At 43.6% G+C, this 24,942-nt stretch overlaps 1 protein-coding gene across 11 annotated transcripts in view; it reads right to left on the reverse strand.

Moving 5' to 3' along the window:
- Positions 1–24,942, reverse strand: part of TACC2 (transforming acidic coiled-coil containing protein 2) — a 222,784-nt gene that overhangs the window by 113,689 nt on the left and 84,153 nt on the right. For 10 of the 11 annotated variants that reach the window (XM_090058538.1, XM_090058541.1, XM_090058540.1 and 7 more), the window contains one exon: positions 10,401–10,526. The exons of the other annotated variant lie outside the window; for it this stretch is intronic. In XM_090058538.1, the coding sequence (XP_089914664.1) occupies positions 10,401–10,526 (126 nt within the window). The remainder of the gene's footprint in view (positions 1–10,400; positions 10,527–24,942) is intronic. 11 annotated transcript variants of the gene reach the window in all.

The raw sequence follows: 24,942 nt of genomic DNA on the forward strand, positions 1-24,942 counted from the left end.
GGGAGATGAGAAACCAGCAGTCAGTCACAAATCACAGGCACTGACATGGAAGGAATGCAGAAAATCATTATTTTATTGACAGAGTGGCCAGCACACAATGTGCTCTTTTAACAGGGAGTCTCACTGAACATAAAAGTTGAGAGAATGGCATTAGTCCTGTCCAGCTGTTGGTATTTCTCAAGTTGGTCTTTTGCTAATGTAGAAGGGGGAGGAAGGGTGCTTTCGATTTGATCCCTTAAAAGAATGAAACACTCCATGAGGACAATAATATGCCTCATATATACTTACACCCCTGCCAAATATTCAGCACATCTGTACCCACAGGAATTGTTAGACAGAGGTACCCACGTGCATTTGGCAGGCCTCACAGCCTGTTTTGATCTCAGGGACGGTAACTCAACTGTTCACCACCACAAACTCATTAACTCATGTGGAAGCGGATGCTTCAAACAAATTATGCAATGGCTTCCATGACAATTCATAGAAAGTTAGGGCTGGAAGGGACCTCAGGAGGTCACCTAGTCCAACCCCCAACTGTAACAATAAAGAAGAATCTCTCAGACAGACCTTGAAGGGCTGCCTAGCAGGCTCACAACTGGGCCCATTTTCAAAGCAGCAGCAGCAAAATACACATTAAAGCTGTTGAATGGAGAGGCAGAAAGGACAAGACAAGCGTGCTTCCAACTGAGTAGGAAGAAAGATAAGATGTGTAATTAAAGGGAAAGAGGCAGAGAGGTAAAGAGGGTGTGTGGTTGGGACTAAGGTAACAAGGAAAGGAAAGCCAGCTGAAATACTGATAGGTGAGCAAAGGAATAAGCAGCCTTCCTCCTCAGTTACAGCAGCCCCACCACACAGCTCCATCCAGCCTCTACTAATGGGGGTCCGCATTTTACAACTTACAAAACGCAAGGAGGAACAAAAAGCACACCGGAGAACTCGCACTGCAGGTTGCAATAACAAGGGGCAAAAGGGTTTTGTAACCAAACACTTCTGTAGCGTCATAACACTAAAAGCATCAACCAACCACAACAGTAAAGAAAGCTCCATCCACCTTCAAAAAAGCAACAGCAGCTTAATCAGCCGGTACAGGGAGCTGTAGCACAAATAAAATCTGCTTGCCCTGCAAGCTCAATCTTCCTTTCTGCCAGATGCTCCAATGTCCTTAAGGACCCAGTGCCTCCAAAACAAGGTCCTTCCCACCACCTGAGTCCATCTGTTACTGATTTTAACCCTTTAGTAACTACTATGTTTCCTGTAATTGTCTAAACTCATTACTCTAATGAAGGAAAGCAACTCCCAAAGATACTTTGTTCCAGTCAGAACTTTCCATGCAAGAAAACACCAGGTGTAACAAAAGCTTATCCAGATCAAACCAGATCAGCTTATAGTTAACTGAGAGACATAAGGTAAAAAGGCACCGACTACGACATAGAGATTTTTCTCCCCCCACCCCACGTGGTTGTATTTAGAGGAGCAAAGTTTGCTTTTGTGGCTCATAGGACACGGCAGTCACTGAAAGCACATTAGAGATGTACAAATAAGAGTTCAACTGCGAAAGTGAAAAATGTTAGATCAGAAGACTTTTCAGTTTTGAAAGACAAGAATGAGGCACGATTCACAAGAGAGAGAGGGAGGAAGATTGTGGTGCTCCTACCCCTTTTATTCAGTAGCATGATGGAGAGTTTCAGCCAACGAAAAAGTTTGGAAGGTTGATTGCCAAAATGGTTGGACCAGCATGGTGCTAGCTGGGATGACTAGTTCCGTGGGGAGGCGTTCACCTAATCTGTGAGAGAGCCAAGATCAACTCCCTCCTCTAACCAGCAAGGTTTGGACCAAATGTCTGAGATCTTCCGGGAAACACCATCTTTTCTGGAAGCGGAGTTGCTCCTCATTTTTCCCTAAATATTCACTGGAGAAGGGACTGGGATCTAGGTACTTCACTCCCTGCTAAGTGCCCTAACAGCACTTGTCAGAGTCATCTTCACAGCATGTCTCTGTCTCTCTCTTAAAGAATTCATACAAAATTGATACAAAGTGGAACAGTTTCACAAGGAAAGGCTGAGGGAGCACTCTCCTCCGAGTCCCCTGCAGCCGGTGATCACTAGAATACCTTCCTCAGAGATAGGAGGATCCTGATTTACATCCCTCTGCTAACTCACAAAGGCTAGGGACAGACCTGACACATAAACCAGTTTAAGTCATCAGAAACTGGCTTAAATCTTTAACAGAACGTAAGTTCAGTGCACTTATGTGTCAAATGGCTGAAACTGGTTTAAAACAAGCCTGCTTCAATGTAGTATCAGACTTAACCGACTTGAGTCAAACTGGTGTGTACAATGTCTGTCCCAGACACCTTTCCGCTTTAAGTTAAACCAGAGTCCCCCAGCATCGCAGATGCTTTGCAGCCCTGGGCTGGGCTGTCTGCCCTTCTACTCCCTAGCCAGAGCAATGGCAGAGACTGCAGGCACAGCAGGGTCTGCCGGATTCCCCCTGCCCCACTCCCCCTCGCTGCTTGCTGCTTAAGCAGGGATCCGTCCTCCCTCCCATCCCCCCACAGCACAGACCCCAGGCATGTGGTATGCTAGCTAATGTTGAGAGGTGTCTGCGTGTGCGTGTTTCCAATTTCACTGGGACAGGGAAACCAAACAGTGTCCGCTTAGGGCTTTTTGGAGCTAATCATAATGTCAGCTGATAATGTTCCTCCATTCCTTCCTTGGAAAAAGCTGTTTAAGAAGAGCTTGAACTAATGAGAGAGGCTTTTGTTTTGTTGATAGGCTGATAAACGCAGTGTTATCCGCTCCCGGCTGGCTCCCTCACCTGTCAGGTTTTCAGACAGTATGAAGAAACAGGGAGAGGGAAATCGAAAAGCTCAGTATCATCAACAGATTTATGCACTGCCTCCCCTCCACTTTACCTCAGAGTGCTCGCTGAGGCTGGCATCTGGAAACACTCTCGCTCCTTGAGCAGAGAGTGAGGAGAAACCTGGAACTGTGAAGGCTAGGGTGAGGGTTTACACCCCACCCTAATCAGAGGTGTCCTGCTGGGCCTGGCCATGCCTCCCCCTCAGCTCAGCACTGTAGAAGGGAAGGGAGCGCTGCTCTAGCACGCCCTGGCTTTTAGCCTAAGCCACTGCAGGCATGTGCTTGCATTTCTTCAGTCCAGAGACAATGTCTGCACAGTTGCAAACTGATTCAATCTAGGCAGGTTAGACTGACCTGCAAAGACTGAATCAATTCAGGCTCACGCTTTTTGAATGTCTGTCCCTAGCCAAAGACAACGTCTTTCAAAGGGGCTTTTCACTAGCGCACTGAGCTCTGACTGCCAACACCAGCAGTCTGAATCTAGCTCAATCTTTATTTCAAATGAAATGTCCAGAAGTATGAACTAATGGCTAATCGTTCCATGTTTATGGAAACTTCATTTTCGTTGTTTAATTAACTATTTTCTTGACAAAATTACCCTCCTGGCCTAAGTATGAGCTTCCCCACATGTCTGAAAGCAGGCGTTACATTTTGTCTCATGAATGCTGAAGTTTGTGACAATTTTTTATCTTTTCTGGTGAGGTTAGGGGAAAGGGGAATTTGTGATTCTGATCCAATCAGTGGGAAAGCTCCATCTCCAGCACTCACAAGTCCCTAGAGGAACAGATCCAGTGTCCCACTAGAATACAGATATGGTAGGTGGCTCACACATACAGGAAGGAGAGGATCTATTTAATGACTTGGCAACAAAGGCAGACAAGATTATTTGGATAAATGTGATATCTTTCATTAGACCAGCTGAAGAGTTGGAAAAATTGTTCTTTGCAAGCCTTCATGCATGGGTGCCCTTCTTTAGGCATGGGGAGAGTCTGCTGGTATATGTCTTAGCTCAACAAATGGCTTTGAAGATTAAAATCCAAACATGGTTTTAATTTTAAGGATGCATTTTGGAAATCTATCTGTTCCACTGGTCCATCAAGTGAAAACTGAAGTTTCTTCTAGGTTCTCAACAATTCACAAGAGAGTCATTTTAGCTATTCCCATTAAAATCTCTACTGTCTAATACTAGAATTACTCTGGCCGCATGTGGGAACAAGTCTATCTTTGGGATACATATGCAAAGTCAGAACGGCAAAAACTGCCATCACATCCCTAACTTCAGTTACAGTGCAATATAATACATGAGCATGAGAACCTGTAGTTCCTGAAGTATACACCCATTTTCTTGCTAAGACCCTCAAAGGTAGTCCTGCTAAATTCTTCCGTAATTAAAGCCCATTCAGTTTTCTGACCATCTGGAAGCCTCAAATGTTATCATAATTGTCTTTTATTAAACTAATTTTCTCTGTTTTGTTTCCTTCTTTCCCCCTTCCATCCTGAAACAACTTAATATAGAAACTGGCCTCCCAATACTTTCAGTCATATTTTCACAGAAATTAGCCACTTCCATTATCATGTGATAGATTTTCCTTTTGCTAAAAATTGGCTTCGCTAAAAATTGTCCTTATATAGTAATAATATCAAAATATATGCAGCAGGAAGCATGACTACATAGAGTGACTGCAAGATTAGAGGAAAACAAGACTTTAAAGCACAAAAGTAAACTATTGAAAATAAGCAACTCTAGAACAGCTGTTGGAAGAGTAAACAGAGCATCACAAAAGCAAAGTCATGACAGCTAGACAAGGCTGAACTACCACAGGCAGATAAAATTTTGGACTTTTTTGATTGGGGTTAAGGGAGGGTTACATATCCAACTTCCAAAAAACTCTGAAAGTATTCTGTAGCTATACCAGTAAGTTACTTACAGTAACACCTGTCCTCATACTGTCTCAAACACAACCCGCAACATTCACAAACATGTATATGTGCATTCCTTTGGATTCAGCATTGCCAGCATTTTCCCTCAAGTCTGCACGTAAAGGCTAGGGAAAGACATTACACATAAACTGGTTTAAGTGATCAGAAACTAGTTTAAATCTGTAGCAGAACAGATGCTGAGTGCACATAAGCTAGTCTGAAAATGGCTGAAACCAGTTTGAGATAAACCTGGTTCAATGTAGTATCAGACTTAACTGATTTGGCTCAAACTGGTTTATGCAATGTCTGTCCCAGACCCCTTCTTGGTTTAACTTAAACCAGTCCCCCAGCATCCCAGATGCTTTACAGCCCTGGGCAGGGCTCTCTGCTCCAGAGCAGGTCTGGCTCCACCCCTCTGCTCCCTGGCTGGAGCTCTGGTAGAGAGGGCAGGTACAGCAGTGTCTGCCTGGCTTCCCCCTCCCCCACTCCCCCACTCTCTGCTCAAGCAGGGATTGCCCCCTTCTACCTCCCACAACATGGACAGCAGCCAGCATGTGGTATGCTAGCTAATGCTGGGAGGTATAGGTGTAAGGCAGACAGGACAAAGGCAGACAAGACAGTGTCTACTTAGGGCTTTTTGGAGCTAATCAACAGATCAGCTGGTAATGTCCCTTTGTACCTTCCTTGAGAAAAGCTGTTTAAGAACAGCTTGGACTAATGAGAGAGGCATTTTTTGTCATTGATGGGGTGTTAAATACTGTGTTATCAACTCCTTGCTGGGCTGGTGAGGACCAGCAAGAGGGGGGAAGGAAGTCCTCCCTAATCAGAGAATCATACTGGGGCCTGCTCACACCCCAGCCCCGCTTCATCTCAGCACTTTTGAAGGAAAGGGAGAGCTGCTCTAGCACCCCCCGCCCCAGCTTCTAGCCTGAGGCACTGCAGGCATGTGCCTGCATTTCCTCAGTCCAGAGGGGATATGTGTGCAGTTACAAACCAATTCAGCCTAGCCAGGTTAGACTAACTTGCAACGATTGAATCAATTCAGGCTCAGGCTTTTTTGAATGTCTGTCCCTAGCCAAAAGGGAAACATTTTTTATGGAAACATCCTTTGGCTACTGTCATTTCTAAAATGCTTTGCAACGTGAAACTAACTACCAAACCTGATTTTATAAATGTGCTTTGCCTCGGCCTTTACAAAAAGAAAGGTTTGCTCTTACGAGCTATAAGATTTATGATGATCAAAAAAGAACAAATCAATAGCAAGCACTTTGTATGTGGATTGGGTTCATTGGTTGTGTAAATGATGCTGGAATGTTTTCGAGAAAGGTCAAATAATTACTTGGGACATGTACATGAGCTGAAATACAACTTGCATGATTTGTTGTTGGTATAACTAATCCAATCACCCTTGTGTCCAGTTTGGACCAGCAGGAGTGCAGAAAGGAAAAGGGATGTGGTCAGTGTAAACTGGAGTATATCTGCCATGACAAGTAATGCAGTGATGTACAGGTAACAAACCTCATAGTCTAAAGTGAAGTACATTCCCTGCACTCTCCAGTTTAATCCTGGCATAACTGTGATTTTTCAGGTGGCATGAATCACCTGCACTAGGTCAGACACGCTAATTAAAGTGCCTCTGTAAGACCCCGAGCCTCTCAACAGCCATTACTGATACACAATATAGTATTCTCAAAGCAAAAGGGCAATAAACACAAATGGTACAGCTTTGCCACTGCCAATCCTCTGAGATACCCAAGGGAGCCAGTAATCTCTCAGACCTTTATAAACTCCCAGCTGCCCAGTAATTAGCCCACTGAGTCAAATGAATAGAAAATCAGGAATGTTTCTCTAGGTTTGCTTCTTGTTTTTTATTTAAAACATTCACTCTGAACAAACTTTTTCACTCCCTCCCCCACTCCTCTTAGAAGCCCCCATTGCTGCAAAGCGGCATTGCTCACACAGAGGGATAATCAGACAAACAAATGATACTGTGTTGAAAGGTAGCAAGAAACCTCCCACACATCTGCTGCTCCACGTGTCTGCCCCTATCCTTCTGTAAGTGGAAGTTAAACTGGAGTGAGCTGCCTCAGGTTACCTTCTGCTTGTTATAGAATAAGAGTGGACATACAAAGCAATTGCCGAGGAACAGCTGACACAGTAAGTCCCCTCCCTCTCTCCTTTTAACTCTGTATATTTTGTTCATCTAACCATATGCTCAAGAATACACCCCCAAAAAGCTGTGTGAGCACCACTGATTCTCAATTAGGGTACCGGGGCACCCTGGAGAACTGTGAGATCTTTTGAAGGATGCTGCGAGGTATGAGGAGATAAGTACAGGCTCAGGTTCATCCCTGCCTGGCTGTCCTGCCCTACTGCCTGGTTCCTCTGCAACAAGGTAAGCACTGTAATAAATGAATGACTGTTGAAATGGGGTGCTACTCAATTCGCAATGAAGGGGTGTCTTGAGTCAAATGAGGAGAGCCACAAGTTTAAAAAGGTTCAAAACACTGCCCTATTCAGTCCGGCTATACCCACCTCCCAAGACCACAGCAGATTTTATATCACCAACATCAATACTATCACCTCTGCTTGATTCATAAGCAGAGTTATAGTTTGCACAAATAGCCCCACTTTGCAGGTGAGCAATGAGAAAGAAAAATGAAGCCATTTTTCCCAAGGTCTCACAGTGCATCAATTGTGTAGTCAGGCTTACAGCAATTGATTTCCTACCTCCTAAGACTGAGCTTTACTAGCATGCCTTGCTTCTTAACATTTATTCTGCATCTCATACCTTCTTCCCTCTCCAGCACTCAGCTGCAGTACCTGACCTGGGTGCTGGGAAAGAAGAGACTCAAGGGACTCTCCTGTCAGGCTGCTGAATGACGGCTGTATTACTTCACATGGCAGCTGCTACTCCAGTTTAATGGCTACAGCAGAAGTTCTCTTCAGTATGCAGAAAAAACTAGAGGATTTCCACAGTAACAGACTCTTGGGTCTACATCCCCACTAGCTTTTCCACAAGCATTGCTTAGCTCTACAGGGAGCATTCACGGAGCTAAGCTCTGTACTACGGAGCGGCCACCTAAACTCCTCCTGGCTTTCTTGGCACAGGAGGGCCTGCACTTTTCTATAGATAGTTGGACTGCTGTTACAAAGCTCTCTGCACCTGCAGCAGAGAGGGAAAGACTTGCATTTGGCTTTATATGCATAGACAAAATATAGTCTAATGTAGCAGATGTATTAAGTATGGATGGACCTGAAGTTTTCATTTGTTTTGCAATAGAAATGAAAATGCGTGGCCTTCTAATAGGTGAACTCATTGCCTATTTCATGTCAAGGAACAGAGCTAAGGATTTGGTAAATAAAACCCACCTTCAGGAACCAGACCATGTACTGCTCCCATTGATCAATATGTTATCACCAGGGAGAGGCAAGTGTCCTCAAGAAACAAAGCAAAGATAAAATTTCTTGAGTGGACAGATGGAGGGACAGTAACTGATCCCTTATTACACACTGCCATCTGGAAGACATTTAACACAAACTGACCCCTGCTTTACATGCATCATTATTTCTCCTGTCAAAGTGCAGACCATCTGTATTATAAGAGAGCCTTTATAAGCAAATATTCACATGGAAGCAAAAGGAACTAAATATAAGTAACTAAATATGTTGCAAAAAAGTACTTCATAATTATATTTTATTGCAGCTGAACTGGAATATCATCAAGCCATCTGTCTTGAAATGCACTACGCTTTTAAAAGATCAACACACAAGCAAAACCAGTGAGAAGGTGTACTGATGCAGAGAGGTTATATGTACATGCCATAAAGAAACTTTTCAAATTAATATTAGCAGCAACTCTGGACCAATTCTATATGAAATGCTACAAAAGCAGTAGCAATATCACGCCTTGGTTACCTGAATAAGCGAGCATCAGGAGAAAGTTAGGGGAGGTGGTGAGACATCAGCAAAAAATAAACTTGATATAGGTATTTCTCTGGGTCTTGGCATCTGCTGGAGGAAGAATCTGATCATCGGTGTGAGTTCGTGTGGTTTCCAGGAAACTACTAATGCAAATCCCATAGAAGGTGCTCAGAAGTGAGCTAATTGGTACTGTATAGACCTTCCTGTTTCTGTTCCAGGAGGAGCAGAAAACTACATATAAGACAGCAGAGTATCACTTACAATTTAAATAGTGCTCAAGAGCATTGTGGATGCTGCTAGCACTGCTGGTATGACCCTTTCTCATGTCTACATTCAGAAAGAGGCCCCTAGCTAAACTCATTAAGAGTTCATTCTTTTTCTAACCTGCTCATCATTACGATTCAATCAATAATGGTGAGGGAGCCCTGTATCAGTGTTAGCCATAATCAAGTATATTCATAAAGACTCAAAATAAATGAATTAGTTCAAATCTTACAACACCGGAGGGGGAAAAAATCATTATCTGCTTCCCTAGCATATCTCCTAATTTCTCCCAGGTTTGTTGGGAATGGGTTTTTTTGTCCTCAGTTCTCTTTCCAGCCTCAGTGTTCCTTCCTGAGATTAAAGGAATGTAAGATCTGAAATGCAAGAGAAGGAAATCCCACAATACTAAGGGTTAACATATTTAAAAGTTTCAATCATTATAGCAGCCTGAGTCCCATTTTCAAATGGGATTTGGATACTTTTGAAACCAAACCTAAGAGGACTCAGGTTCCTTGGGCTCAAATCATTTTGGGAAGTGGGACTTAGGCTCCAAAATTGTTTAAAATCTGAAAATGTATCCCTAAACAGTAACTGAAAAGTAGGTAGTTGGGGTACCCACAGAACCTAGCCATAGCAGCATGTAGTTCAGCTTCAGCGAAGCTCCCGTGTCCATAAGGTTTTGCAACTCATGCTGATTTCTATGTAGTCACACTACTGGTACCCCAGCTAGCCAGCTGAACCTAACTTGGGTATGTGTCCACTCCAGTACAGTCACAGTAGAGATACAATAGAGACATATCCCTAGACTACCTCTGCAGCTGGACGTTAAAACCTGAACTTGGATACCACAGGCCTTTCCTCTCTGGACAACTCAACTACAGACAACGTAACTAAAGGCAACAGTAATCGTCATTCAACACAATAATAACGGGACTTTCCAAACCATTCTAGGTGACTGACTTTGATAACATTAGTATGGTTCCTGCAGAGACCTCATCGCAAGCAAAGAATCAATATAAAAAGGCTTAAGCAAAAACGGCCAAGGTACCTCGCACTGACAAAAAGATACAGTATGTTAGTGAAGGTATAAATTTCACTTGCCTGTCCCATCCAGCCTTATTGTGCCCCACAGTTAAGGTATTTTCTCCCCACCTCCCCATCCTCAAGTAAATGCATCTTGCTAACTTCCTTTGGAGTTTCTGCCTAAAAGGGCAGAGTGAAATTCTAATACACATTCCACAGACGCTTGAGGGACGGAGACTGCCAAGTGCAGGCACAGATCCTGCATAGCATTTGACTGTCCTGGGCACACCCTTATCCCACAGGCATTTCTTGGCAAATGATAACCCCCGTATTCCTCCCCCACCTATAGCAGGAGGAAGTTTGCCCCTGCTACCCACCACCATAGCGGCACTGAATTGCCTACCGTACCTTGCTGCAGTCAGCTCACTGGTAGCCAGAGTAGCAGCATGTTCACAAGACGGAGAAACAGCTAAAGGTTGTTCGGAGAAATCAGAGGAAGAAGCCAATTGTATGTCATCACCTGGCACAGGAGAACTGCAGAGGAAAGATATGGAAAAATGGCAGACTTAGAGGCCTCTGTAGAATTAGTCATCTGTAATCTCTACATCTGGAGCTCTTGTTTAGAAGAGGGGATATATAGCTATGTTACACATACACTATGCATATATGAATATTAACCACAAAGGGAAAGCGTTTTTTAAACAAACGACACATATATATACATACATACACATATAAATACATACATACATATACATATATATATATATATATATATATGTATACACACACACACATATATCCCATTTACATGTGTTTCCCTCTCCCTGAAGTCAACAGGACTTTGGCCTGAATGAAGACTCCCGGGAAAGGGAGATATTATAAAACAGGGAGACTTAACACTAGCTGTGTTTGTAAGGCAAAAAATGAATGACAAATAGTGTTTGAATGATAGAAATGATACCATTCCTCATGTCGAAGCATAGTGGGGGAGGATGTTTGGAGGGCTCAGCCATGAAGAAAGGACTGCATGGTAGTAAGTGGATTATAAGATGCTGAGACAGCCAGAATCCCTGTTAGGACTCCTGTGAAATGCATGCCCAAATCTAAGAGGACTCAGGCAGCAGCAACAGCAGCACCACAGGCCACATTTTCAATGACTGAAGCATGCCTCTTGCCATCCACCAGTTGTATTAGCTGAAGGAAGGAGCGCTCTGGTCCTTTCACTTCCCTTTTAGGCAGCACTCCGGTCCCTTTCTTTAATGGTCACCTCCATTTACAATGCCAAGCTCTGCACCCTCTCTTGCTCATATATGCATGGAATAATGCAACCTGGCTCTTGGTGACATTTTCTGGTGCGACTGCTACACAGGTAGGTGAAAGTATGGTTATCATCAAATGCATTACAGAACATACAAGAACAGAAGCTTTGCTGAAGAAGTTTTTTCTATGAAGGCACTGTGGCCATGTCTGAATTGTCTCTGCGTCACACCCAGAAGCAGCACCATGAAATGCCATCCCAATTTGCACATACCACCTGGCAAAAAATGAAGCACCGTAGCTATCTTAGAAAGGTGCCCTTAGAGGCTGCCTTGGCGAGCCCTGCATCATCCCACATGAGAAAAGAACATTACTCTGCTTTATATTGTGCCTTCATCCAGCTTTCAGACCTTGTCCACCTAAAACCAAACCCTTGGCCATGCCAAGAAGCTGCAACTCTGAGAAGCTCCTCAGCTGTGAACATTTGGGCAATTAGCCTGGGGCCCTAATTATAGTACCAAAAATTGGACTATCCCCTTTCTGCACTTTCAGAAGCATTTTTGCAGGTTTCAAGCCTTTCTAATTTAATGGGCAATAGGAATTTCTATTGCTGATGGGTCCAGATCTATCTTATTAGCTTGATTTTGTTTCTGCAAGCTATCTTAAAAATATGGTTTAAAAAATATGATGCCTGACCTCCCCATCCCCCCACCTCCCTTTAAGGGACAGCAATCACTTTACCGCCTTTTGAAACTGCCATGTGCTGTTAAAGGGCAAACCACCCAACTAATCTCTTCTGCAACTCTTTGGTCCCACACCTTCTATGTTGATGTCCTATCTTAAGTAATGAGATGCAAATCAAGCGTCCGTTTCTCAGTCTCTGACATCTCCTGAGTCTAACCACAAGAGTTTCCAGGGGTGCACAGCTCAAACTTCGAGGTCCACGTCTGCAAGCTGAACTTGTCACTGAAGGACTGCTATTAGCAGGATCTACACTGATCTTATCACATGGAGAAGCAAGAAGGCAAGCCACGCATGCAGGCACATGCACAGATTAATACATTGCTGCACGTTGAGGACGTAGGACTCGCTGCTCTGCCTTTCAGATCTATTTTTGTTTCCTAACGATTTAACAAAGAATTATGGCAGGCCACTGGAACTCCCTAGTGGACTGCATGCAAGCCACAGCCTGTATGTTGTACACCACTCACACAGATTGAAATCCATTTTGAAACAGAAAAAAAGCCACGCTGTTAAGTACAGGCCTAAGAATCAACAGCACAAATGCGAAAGGTCATTCAGTCTATGGCCGCGGGTGAAATTCTTTTACATAAGAGTCTAATATACTCGCTGCACAATGTCACCACTATGGGCATATCTAAAAATGCCCGTAGTGCTGTGGTATGTAGGGATACTCAAGTTAATTTAAAACATGCCACCTTGGCGACTGGAGACAGTATAGCTGCATTAACATGGCATTATTTGTGAGCTAATTATTTCGGAGAAGAACGGGGGCACAGTGCTGAACACAGCTAGGCTGTTCCCGGAACGGAGATCACCTGGTCAAAGCTCGCCTGGGTACCTCCACCTAGCACCGAATACTGCTGTTGACATAAGCTGTAACCCTTCCAAGGAACTAACCAGTCTTTCAAACGACTTAGGTCTCAAGCTCACAAACTCTAAATAAAAGGGTGTGATTATTAATAACGCTTGCTATTCCACTGCCTGAGTTCCAGGTCAAGACTGGAAGAACAACTAAAAATTACTTCCAAATTCTGCGTATGACTAGCATGTCTGAAATATTTTTCAAAGAAAAAAAATACTCCACATTTTACCAACCAGTTGCTTAACAACAGCTGCAGCTAGCACACTATAAATTGAGTCAAAAGACCAAACAGTTCAGTTTGCTACCAATACGTCACCGGGGCAAGACTTCTACCAACATGTGTCCTTCGGCTCTAGAGTTTCATACTTTTAATCTTAAGATAGTTTCTTGACCTTGCAGAGACGCATTTTCAAATCATTGCTAGGGAGACACATATATAAAGTCACTAATGAGTCTTAGCAAGTTTCACCTGTATTCCTGCTCTGCATTAAACATCACTGAATAAACAGGAAATAACTACATGTATCCACTGGATTTTAAGAAGAAATGCTATGGTTCTAGCGCAATGGTAAAAAAATAAAATAAAATTGCTAACTTTAACTCAAGTAGAAATTGTGCTTTCAAATAAGTAAAAGCAAGTCTTAAGTGAGGATAACTGAGGAACAGCAGGCATGAGATAGCTCCTCGAGTGCATCTTCTCTCACAAAACTAGGGTCAGGTTCTGTTGTGGAGCTGTCATTGCTAGCACCAAGTTCTGAACTCTAAAATAAGAAATTAACATTTTAAAACTTTACAAAAATCTTAGACTCGGGAGTTGGTATGAATCAATCTTCCAGAATGGTCTATGTTTTTTCCCTTTCATTCCCTCTCCTAGATGGGCAGGCTATATATATGGCTACCTTTGAAGACTGCCAATAAGAGATTCACACATACTCTGTGGCAGTGATTTTCAACCAGGGTGCCACAAGGTGTGAGGAAGTAAGCAGGTAAGTGCAGGCTCAGGCTTGTCCCTACCTGGCTGAGCCCCCACTCCCCTTGCCTAGCCCCTCTGCAAGGAGATAAGCACTGTAATACATAAATTATTTCTTGAAATTGGGTGCCACTCAATTCACAAAAGTTATAGAGACAAGTCTCATGTCCAGAAAGGTTAAGAAACATTATTCTAGGAAAACCAGCAAACTTTCTATCTTCCAGCCCCCTATGTAAATAACTCCAGAACATTTTGCTGCTCTTAATATGACACAGCTCATATTCATATGACACAGCTCAGCATGACTACCGATTTTCCCTATGTTTTAGGTATCGTCCATCCTGGGGTAGTTAAGAAAATACTGGAAAATACCACTGAATGCTTGAAGGGAGAACCCATCGGGGATGCTTCCGTTGGCCCAGCATCGTATTTTCCAAGACATGTGAAAACAAAGCGAATGTTGTTCTGTGTTTACAGCAAAGACTGGGCAGCAAATCTTCTGAGTGCAATATTAATATTAATTCAGGAAAAGACATTTTAAAAATCAGTTCTCTTTGCCGAGCCTCAATTCACCCATCCACAAAATGGGTACAAAGCAAAGCTCCCAACTTTAGACAGCTGTTGGAAGAGTTAGCTACGTGTGTAAAATGTAACATTAATTATCATCTTAATAACTAGACCTCATGGGAAAAGATCTAGTAGTTGGTCTTAGTCCAACAATACGTCTAGCTCCCATTTCAGTAAGTGCTTGTGTCACTTATTTTAGACTATGCTTTTCTTTGGTAGTTTATTCCATTTATTAGCTACCCTCACAGATACTGAGTTTGTAGAAAAACAGGGAGAAAAGACGGTAATCTGTTAATCTGAACACCCTAAATAATTTTATTCTCTGAAAAAAAACAACCCCACACGTTAAGATCCTTGTGACACCTGTTAATATTATTTGATAGCTTTTGGAGGAAAGAAGCAATTTCTGCGGAAAGTTAACTGTGCTGATATCAGTAACAGAGACAGTATCTCAATCAGATAAACATATCACAAGAGTTGTCTTAGCAGCCAAGGATGCCAAAAAACATTCTGCCTTTTCTATAATACCTCCTTCAAGGTCATTTAAGAGAGCTATCCTCAACGCCACAGCACTCTGGTGAGGAATATCAGCTACTTAGGTTATTTTCCCCTATTATATCCATTCAACTGTACCCATGATTTTTAAATAATAGTAATAAAAACCATTTACCATTTTTATTGAGGGAACCCCTGAACACTTTGGCCAAGCTGGGTTTCATTGTGTTCAATATTGTATAAACAATAATGGATCAGTCTGAGAGAGACGAGATGTAACAGGTGGCCTGGATAAATAATATGTTTGGGAGCGCAACAGCGTTACAAATGATGCGCGGTGCAACATTCCTCCTATAACAATCTTTCCCCGGCTGTCCACAGAAAACTACACTCATGTTAGGATATCAATATCTGCTCCTGTAAAAATCATTCCGGTTTCGCTGATTTATAAGCCCTTAGGGTGGGGATCACAACCAGCAGGATTCTTAGGAAACAAGGTTTCTCTACCAGATTGGGTCTGGACCTAGGATTAGTACACAAAACGTACCTAGATAGGGAGAAACTCCGGCCACAACATATCATTGTGGATAGCAGCCGGGCTCCAGTGCAGCCTGGGTAGGAGCATAAGAAATGTTTCTGATTAGCACTTCTTGCCTGGGAAAAAAAAGCTGGAGCTGACCTAGCTCAGTACAGAGCACAAGACCTCACCTTCCCGACGGTCAGTGCAACGGCTGGCCCACCTGGAAGCACCAGGAAGCATAATACCTGCTTGAAACACTGGACTGCCAGATACTGCTGCTGGGATGCAGCTCCACATCTCTCAGGCCTGTGGCCTGAAGGGACAAGGGGGTCCCTTCTCTTGCAAGAAATCTTTGTTATAAAGATTCCCTGGAGCGGACACACACAAAATGTATCACTCAGACACTAACCTCTTCCAAAACAGAATCTTTTCAACCATTTCTTCAAGTGTAAACCCCTCTTACTAAAGACCTCTCTAAACTAAAAACTTTGCTACATTTTGCAGTTCCTACAGGTAGTCCCAAAATACCGCAAATGGCATCCTCATGTCAGCCATAGGGAGCACTCAGTGATAAAAAGTAATTCTCAGAAATGTTTCTTTTCTGGCAAGGTGATGGAAATCCTGACAAGGGAGGGAAGTTTCCCTGGCAGGTGGTAACATTAAGTCATAAATTACCTGGATGCCTCTATAAATTACCTGGATTACCTCTATACCATAACTCTATCATGCCTCTGTAAATTACCTGGATTACCTCTATGCCATAACTTGAATAGATACCCTATTTTAAGAGTCCTTCAATTTTTCTGAGCACCCAGTTTGTATTAGAAACAGGGAAAACCATGACCACTCAAATAGAAACAAAAATCCAGCTGCGTGGAACTCTACACCAAGATGATCAAATCACAAATCTCAAACTTCAGGTGGCTTAGTATAATCAGTATAAAGCCATTCTGAAAAAAGCCAGTTGAATAAATATACTGAAATAGCATCGTACACTAAAATAGCTTTTCTGCTCCAGCTGTAACTGGAACAGCAAAAAGCTTCCCAGAATGCTACAATTATAGATTGTGAATGTACAAGAGAAATAAGCATAATGCATTTGCGATATTACTACCACACAATAACTGTCAAACACCATAAAAACACTGCTTGGTTTAGGTGTTCAAAAGTACTTGGTCACATTGTGACGTAATTGTTTTAGAATTTAAAAGTCTCTAAATCCTGGCTAGGAAACCTCAAGCAGAAATTTCATTGTGCAATATAAGTAACCGGTAAATCTCCATGGAAGTGCTAAACACGCAGTGATAACTCTAACAGGAATCAAACCACGTTCTTCAGTAATATTCACAAAACCAAAATCTTTTTCAGCTACTCTGGGGTAATGATAGTTAAGCCCCAGCTACGTCAAGATTTTTAAAAAGCTCAGTCCAGAGTTATAAGAAAAGACATCAACAGTATGAAACTACTGTGGAGAAGTTTCTCTTCAAAAAGCAAATGCGTGACAATATGAAGACAGTGAATATAATGAAACGCGATATCGTTTCAACGATACAGAGGGTTTGTACAGCAGGACAAAAAACAAACACCTTTTCCTTCCTTTTAATCCCCACGGGCTCTTTTTGATACACTTCCTTCAAAACTTAAACCATACCTACGTTTTTAACTCGTAACTGTTCTCTTCCAAAAAGGCACTTACCACTCTCAAGACACAATCCCCAGCTCTGCCATTCTCAATTATCCTCAGCTCCAAAAAACCAAACAAAAACCCGCCCACCAAGTTAGCATGGATTCCTTCATGGGAGTAATTTCTAAGCTTCCCCCATTGCAGCCCAGACTTCAAAGTTAGGCATTAAAAGGACAAATTCCTTCAGTGTATTCGCAGCTGAATTCACTGAAAGCAGAAACTGCTCCCGGCCTGCCAAAGAAATAGTCCAGAAATCTGTGTTTGGTGCTGCATTTCCCAAGTGCTCCCCTCCTGCATGGCAGGCTGTTTGAAAGTTGAAACACACAAAAGGCCAATGACTATAAAACTGGAGCCGTCTGTCAGAGGCTCCTCCCACGAGGCTCTCCAAGGAAAGGCCAGTGTCTAACAAACATGCAATTGCTCCGAAGGCATCCGATCCGGCTTGGGGTCAGAGGAATGCAGGGCCGCCTTACTGTGGCACGCCCCTGCATTGCTGAACATTTCCAGCACGCTTCCAAGGGAAGGGCCTACCCGATCATTAGACAAAGTGCCCTGAATTTGTAGCAATTTGAAGCGTGTATTGGACTTCTGGTTATCTCCCTCCCTCTCCCTTCCCTTGCACACGCAGGATGCCAGAAACTACTGACACGTGGTTTTCATTCTTTTCCCTTCAGCATGTTTCTTCCAGGGCTCTTGAGTCATGACAACCTGGGAGCTGTTTTGCGTTTTTGCAAGGCTCTCCACTATATATGGCCATAAAGACTTGTACAGATTCAACGATCACAAAATAAACAACAATTCCTGGGGCCAAACTGCATAGAGCCCTGCTTTGATATTTCATTTTTTCCAAGCACTTCCTGGAACCCTGCTCATTTGCTGGTAGACTGCTGGGCCCAGCTCCATAAAGGTCATCCTTTAAAAGTTACAGAATGAAAGCAAAGCCCTGCTTTGTTTTAGTAACTATCGCCAAAATCTCATTTGTTTGGAGCTGTAAATCCAGGTCCCCTCCGTTACGTTCCGAGGGGGTGGATGCATTTTACACTGGTGTAACTTAGGCTTGTACGCTGATGTAAATGACGTTCAGATCTGGATTCGACAGACGTACAGAGCTGGATGCATTACGTTCAGATCTGGATTTGTATCCTCGCAGAGCTGGATGCATTAGAAAGCTAGCACAGAGCTATTCCAGGTGGAATGGGAACAGGTAATATGCAAAGAGCTACCCTGAGATAAACTGCAGACAAATGACACAACCACTGGAATAATTTACACTGGTGTAGTTTTATCACCGATTCTTTTAGAGGTTATTCAACACCATAATGGGTGAAACTACTGCAGAGTATGGATTTATGTCAACTCTCTGCTCCTCTCCTGCATTAATGTAAATGGCAATTATACGGTGTAAATGCATTATCTGCCTGGACTCCTAGAAGCATATGCTACAGTAACTAAGAGGAGTTAGAAAGGATTTTAGTTAATAGGGAGCTGAAAAGATTAATGTCAGTGCTATGCCCACATGACACAAAATACTAGTATGGATATTTGAATATAGCCTTGTTTTGCATGCAAGCTTACTGTTTCTACTATGGTAGGTAGCATATGCACAGGTTGTAGTTTGTATGTCCATTCATATAGTAGAAAGTTTAGCAGGCTGAAGTCAGGGATTTGATATAAATGCTGAACAACAGAGGTTCAGTTCAGCAAAAATTAAGAGTCCCTAACTGCGACTCCAGAAGCCGGCAGGCTCCCACAGCTCTCTTGCGCTGCCTAAGCCTTCTCAATTGCAGATCTATCTCTTTTAGGGCTCAGTCTGGGCCGTGGTCTTGCCCAGAACTTGCAGAGTATGGTAAATGTCCTGCTTGTTCAGAATTATTTTATATCAAGGCTAATAACAGTAATTAAATTATTTGGCCCCTTCCAAGCATGACATGAGGTTAGCTGCACATTTCTTGGGAAGTTTTGAACAAATATCTTCATGAATCCTGAATCCCTTTTCTATGCACATTTTCAACCACATTCATAACCCTTCTCCATAGATTTCCTACAAGCAAAAGGGAGAAAAGATTTTGCATTCAGACAAATTTTGAGTAACAGGATGATCTGCCTGTGACTGTTCCCTGAAGAAATAACAGCATTTGAGGGTGAACATAAATGCTCTCTCCATGGTCTTGGGATCACCAGCTCCTCCTAGTATTTCAATCACCCATTCATAAATCAAGAAAAAATATCTTGTGCCTTCAGTGACCCCTTCATGAATATTGGAAAACGATCAAAGTGAATAGCTCCCAAACAGCAGTTTCATGAAAGTCATTGTTAAACAATTAAGTAAAACACAAAACTCGGCACAATGACAACAAAGAAAAGGCTAAATTTAAATAAAACTGTTTGCTGAGGGTAGGTCACTCCATTCCAGTACTGAGAATGAGCATCCACTGAGGTGGAGCAGAATTCAAAGAGCTGCCACTGAGGAGCATCACTATTGTTTCATATCCCACCTGTACTTAAGGAACATGAATTTAGGAATGGCACAAGAAAAAGGTAATGGACCTTTTTTCTGATGCATTTATGTTCACGCTCTCGCATACAGGCAATTAAATCTGCTTTTATGCAGAATCCACTAACTTGCAGGTACAGAAAAGTACTCCCAAAGTACAACTAATTCAAGTCCCTTCTTCCCAAATACTCCACAAGCAACAGAGAACTGACTCCTGATTATCATTTTCACTCCTCTCTCTGCATTGATTTAAAGGAAAAGCACCAACTCAGAACTGTATAAAGCAGTGATTTCCAACCTTTTTTTTCTGCAACCTGCAGCTGGGAGCAGAGGGTGGGGGTGGCCCTGGGGTGGGGGAGCTCCCAGCATGGGGCACGGCTTGTCTTTTGCGTGCAGTGCCACCAGCATTGCTCCTGCGACCCTCATTCGGGTTGCAACCCAAGGTTGGGAACCATGGATATAAAGAATGCTCTGGTCGTAGCCCTTAGGAGTAGCACTGTAGGTGTTGAACCTTAGTCCAGCACACCGTAGTAATCACGGTCAGTATGGACCTGCAGTTGAATATGTTGCCTGAGAGTTGTCGAATTGCCTGATTTCACGCTGAAGGCAGTGATCTAAGAGGGGGACCTTCCAAGAGACCTGGACCGTCACAAGCAGGTTATACATGAAGTATAGTACTGGAACTGCATCAGAAAACCACTCACATCTTCTCCTTACAGAGCTCTCCAATAACGTTTTTTGGGACACCTACAAGAAATTAGCCAACCTAAAGATAGTTAATGTGTATGTCATCACTGCCCCACTCAGCACTTATTACTCCTAGACTGTATCCTCTACAGGCGAGAGACTTTATGTATGGGCTATGCACAGCATTTTGTGGGCAATACCATTGTACAGCCACTTTAATGACAGAAGTTTACAGAAGACGCGAATGTTGGGAGTGCAGGCACCTCTGTCTAGTTCTGATCTCCTAATTTCTAACTGTAGAAGTAGACTCCAGGGCTCCATGCAAGGTCTGTATGCATTACAGATTGCAAGACTGGAGCCTAACAAAGCCAGCGATAATTATTACTATACTTCCTCACATACAGCACAAACCTTTTCCCCAAAACCAGCTGCTGAAAATTGAAGCATGTATTATATGTGAGAAACACAACTGAAGCGTGTATTATATGTGAGAAACACAATAAGAGCAAGATCTGCCTTACCAAGTAAAACCAAAAGTAAAAGCTGAAGTAATGCACAGGGAGAAGAACAATTAGCAGGCTTAACTCCCTAGCTCCTGCTACTCAGCTACTTACTTCATAGATTTCATAGACATTAGGACTGGAAGGGACCTCGGGAGATCGAGTCCAGCCCCCTGCCCAAAGGGCAGGAAGTTAGCTGGGGTCATAGGATCCCAGCAAGATAAGCATCCAATTTACTCCTGAAGGTGTTCAATGTAGGTGCTTGAACCACCTCTGATGGCGGGCTGTTCCAGACCTTGGGGGCTCGGACAGTAAAGAAATTCTTCCTTATGTCCAGCCTGAAACGGTCTCGCAGTAGTTTATGACCGTACGACCTCATCATCCCTTGGGGCGCTCTGGTGAACAGACGTTCCCCCAGATCCTGGTGGTCACCCCTGATAAACTTATAGGTGGCCATCAGATCACCCCTGAGCCTGCGCTTTTCCAGGCTAAAGAGCCCCATGGCTCTCAGCCTGTCGTCGTAAGATCTGTTTTCCTGACCTCTGATCATGCACATGGCTCTTCTCTGGACTCGCTCAAGCTTCTCCACATCCTTTTTGAATTGTGGAGCCCAAAACTGGACGCAGTACTCCAGCTGCGGCCTCACCAAGGCCAAGTACAAGGGGAGAATGATGTCCTGGGATTTCCTTGAGAAGCATTTATGGATGCACACCAGCATTTTGGTTGCTTTACTAGCTGCAGCATCGCATTGCAGGCTCATGTTCATCTTGTGGTCAATGATGACCCCCAAGTCTCTTTCTTCCATAGTGCTAGCCAGTGTAGCACTGCTGAGCCTATAAGGATGCTGCAGGTTTTTCCTCCCAAGGTGGAGAACCTTGCATTTTTTGGTGTTAAACACCATCAGGTTCTTGTCCACCCATTTGCTGAGCCTGTCCAGGTCAGCCTGGATCACCCGCCCATCTTCTGGTGTGGATGCTTTGCCCTGAAGTTTGGTGTCATCAGCAAACTTGGCCAGTCCACTTCTGACTCCAATGTCCACATCATTAATGAAGGTGTTGAACAGGCTGGGTCCCAGGACAGAGCCTTGAGGGACCCCACTGGTCACAGGGCACCACGATGAGTGACTGCCATCAATCACAACCCTCTGGGACTGACCACAAAGCCCATTTCCCAGCCAGCGGATAATGGTGGACCCAAGGCCACAATTGGCCAGTTTTGCCAGGAGGTGATTATGGGATACTAGATTGAAGGCTTTTTTGAAGTCAAGATATATGACATCAATCTCTTCTCCCTTGTCCAGGTCATAGGTCACCTGGTCATAGAAGGAAATGAGATTGGTTAAGCAAGACCTACCCACAACAAACCCGTGCTGGCTGTCCCTTAGGATGTTGGCATTGGCCAGTCCATTAAGGATAGCCTCTTTAATAAACTTTTCTAAGATCTTCCCCGGGATAGAAGTCAGGCTGATGGGCCTATAGTTATCCGGATCCACTTTCCTCCCTTTTTTGAAGATAGGCACCACATTGGCCTTCTTCCAGTCTTCGGGCACTACACCAGAGTGCCAGGAGGTTTCAAAGATCCGTGCCAGGGGCTGGGCTATGACGCTCGCCAGCTCCTTGAGTACCCTGGGGTGCAGATTGTCAGGGCCGGCTGACTTGAAGGTATCCAGCCTCTCAAGATGTCCCTTCACGAGGTCAGCATTTATGGAGGGCAGGGGATCTCCCTCACCCGCTCCCTGTCCTGTAGCAGGCATGGGCGCCCCATGGGACTGATGAAAGACCGACGCAAAGTACCCATTTAATAGGTTGGCTTTTTCCTGGGCGTCAGTTGTCAGTTGTCCCATCTGGTTCAGCAGGGATCCAAAGTTGCCCTTGCTTTTCCTCTGGCTCCCCACATATCTGAAAAAGGACTTTTTATTGTCCTTGATGCTCGAAGCTAGTTGGAGTTCAGTGGCAGCCTTGGCTTTCCTGGTTTGCTCCCTGCAGGACCAGACCAGTGCAGAATAATCCTTCCTTACTACAAGGAAAGATCTTTTTTCTTCATTCTTCCTGACAAAAACAAGGTATGTATTACACATTAGGGCATGTTGTACGTGAGAAAATACAGTGTCCTCTAAGACCAAAGTAAGTAGTAGCATTCGGCCCATTTCACAAATGTGGAAACTGAGGCACGGTCTTCTTCGTCACGTCTCCAATCCAACTTTTCTATGGTCTGTTCCCAATATTCTGCATAGGCCACTGCTTCTGGTGTTGGTGTTGCCGGATCTTGTGGGGTTCACTGTGGTTCTACAGGTTATCGCAGGAGATGATCCATGGTTTGCTTCTCTTGCCAAACACATTGGTTGGTTGCACAGAGCCCCCATGATTTCATGAGAAAATTGCATCTTCCAAGGCCCACTCTCAATCTCTTCAGGCTCTGCCACATATGCCATATGTAGTTGGAGGTGGATGGTAACTTCTCACTGGCGGTAATTCCTTGCTGGCTCCATTTAACAGATTCGTCACCTAGTTTCTCCCATTCGTTTTGCCAGAGGGTAGTTCTGGCTGATTCTGGTGATGTGGTCAGTGGTATGGTAGAGGAAAAACGCTATTTCTTGATGAGAGACAACAGTACACTGGTTGATGTCCATATGGCGGGTGGCGGTCGTCTGACTCTTGTACCTGCTGGTCAATGTCACCTGTTACTTTCCTCCCGATGTAAGGGGGCGCTATGATGGACAGTGTGTATAGGCAGGGAACAGGGGTGAGTTTTAGGCAGCCTGTTATAATTCTACATGTATCATTTAGGGCAGCGTCAATATGTTTACTGTGACCTGAGTGCCCCAGGTGGCGCAGGCGTATTCAGCCACAAAGAAACAAAGTGCTAAGGCAGTAGTGCACAGGGTGTATGGATGTGGTCCCCGCTTGGAATTTGCGAGCTTACACAGAACACTGTTTCATGTGTTGACCTTGGCTTTGGTATTTAATATGTGCTTTTGTAACAAAGTATATGATTCAGTGTTACTCCTAAATAGACTGGGTGTTTCTGATGTTCAAGACTCTGGTCACCCCAGGTGACACATTCAGGTGTCGTTACGTATCCAAGTTTCTCAGATGGAAACTGCAGATTTGGGTTTTGCTAGAGTTAGGTTAGGGATCATTATTTAGGTAATAATTTGATATCTCATTCAGTGGATCTTCTCTGTGTCCTCAAATTCTTCTGCTGTGTGGTGATACAGAGATCATCAGGATGGATGAAATGCTGACATTTGGCAGGAAGTAGGTGATCATTAACGCAGATGTTCAATAAAAGTGGGGTGAGAATACTGCCTTGCGGTAAGCCATTCTTTTGGGAGCGCCTACCTTTCTGGCCATTTAGTTTCATTCAGACATGCCTGTTCTCCAAGAGGCTATGGATGGTCTGACCTAGATCTAAGTTGTCAGTCCAGTCAAAAGATACAGTTTGTGGATCATGATGCAGTGCTGGACAGGATCATACATAGCAGATAGGTCAACAAACGCTTCACCAGTGATGAACTTCTGTTGGAAACCCTCTTCAATATGCTGTGTGAGGTTTAGCAGCTGGGCTGCCCAGGATTAACCTCGTCTAAAACCTGCTTGGTCTCACGAAGGTTTGGAATCTACCAAGGGTGAAATTAACTGCAAGATAAGACGTTCATAGAGTTTATAGGTGGGAGATCAGTCTATAACTTTTTGGTGATGAAATGTGTTGCCCTGGTTTGGGCAGAGCTATAACTCCTGACTTCCTCCATACTGATGGTACTTGTTTACTCGTCGTGCATGTGTTGAATAGATGAAGAACCTATTGCCTTGCAAGGGGTCTTAGGTGTTGTATCATCTCAGTGAATACACTGTCTATTCCTGCTGCCTTCCCATGTTTCAGTAGCCCTATACCAACTGTCAGCCTGCGTTTATGATGCTGTCCATGCATCTCCTGGGTAGACTTGGTTGCTGAAATCTGGTTTGGTTTTGGAGTGATTGATAGATTTCTCCTTCTACGAGATAAGCCTTCAGGAGTTGCCCAGGATGAACTGTGGGGAGGTATCTATCATGAGGCACACTTTCAACCTGCATGTATAGAGTTAAGTGCCTAATCTATAGTTAACAGAATAAAGTTGATAATTTTAAGCATCCAACATTATCAATTATGGACTATATCAGTGGTTCT

The sequence above is a fragment of the Crocodylus siamensis genome, chromosome 7 (genome assembly GCF_052110815.1).
Source record: "Crocodylus siamensis isolate JL-2025a chromosome 7, ASM5211081v1, whole genome shotgun sequence".
Classification (NCBI taxonomy): Eukaryota; Metazoa; Chordata; order Crocodylia; family Crocodylidae; genus Crocodylus; species Crocodylus siamensis.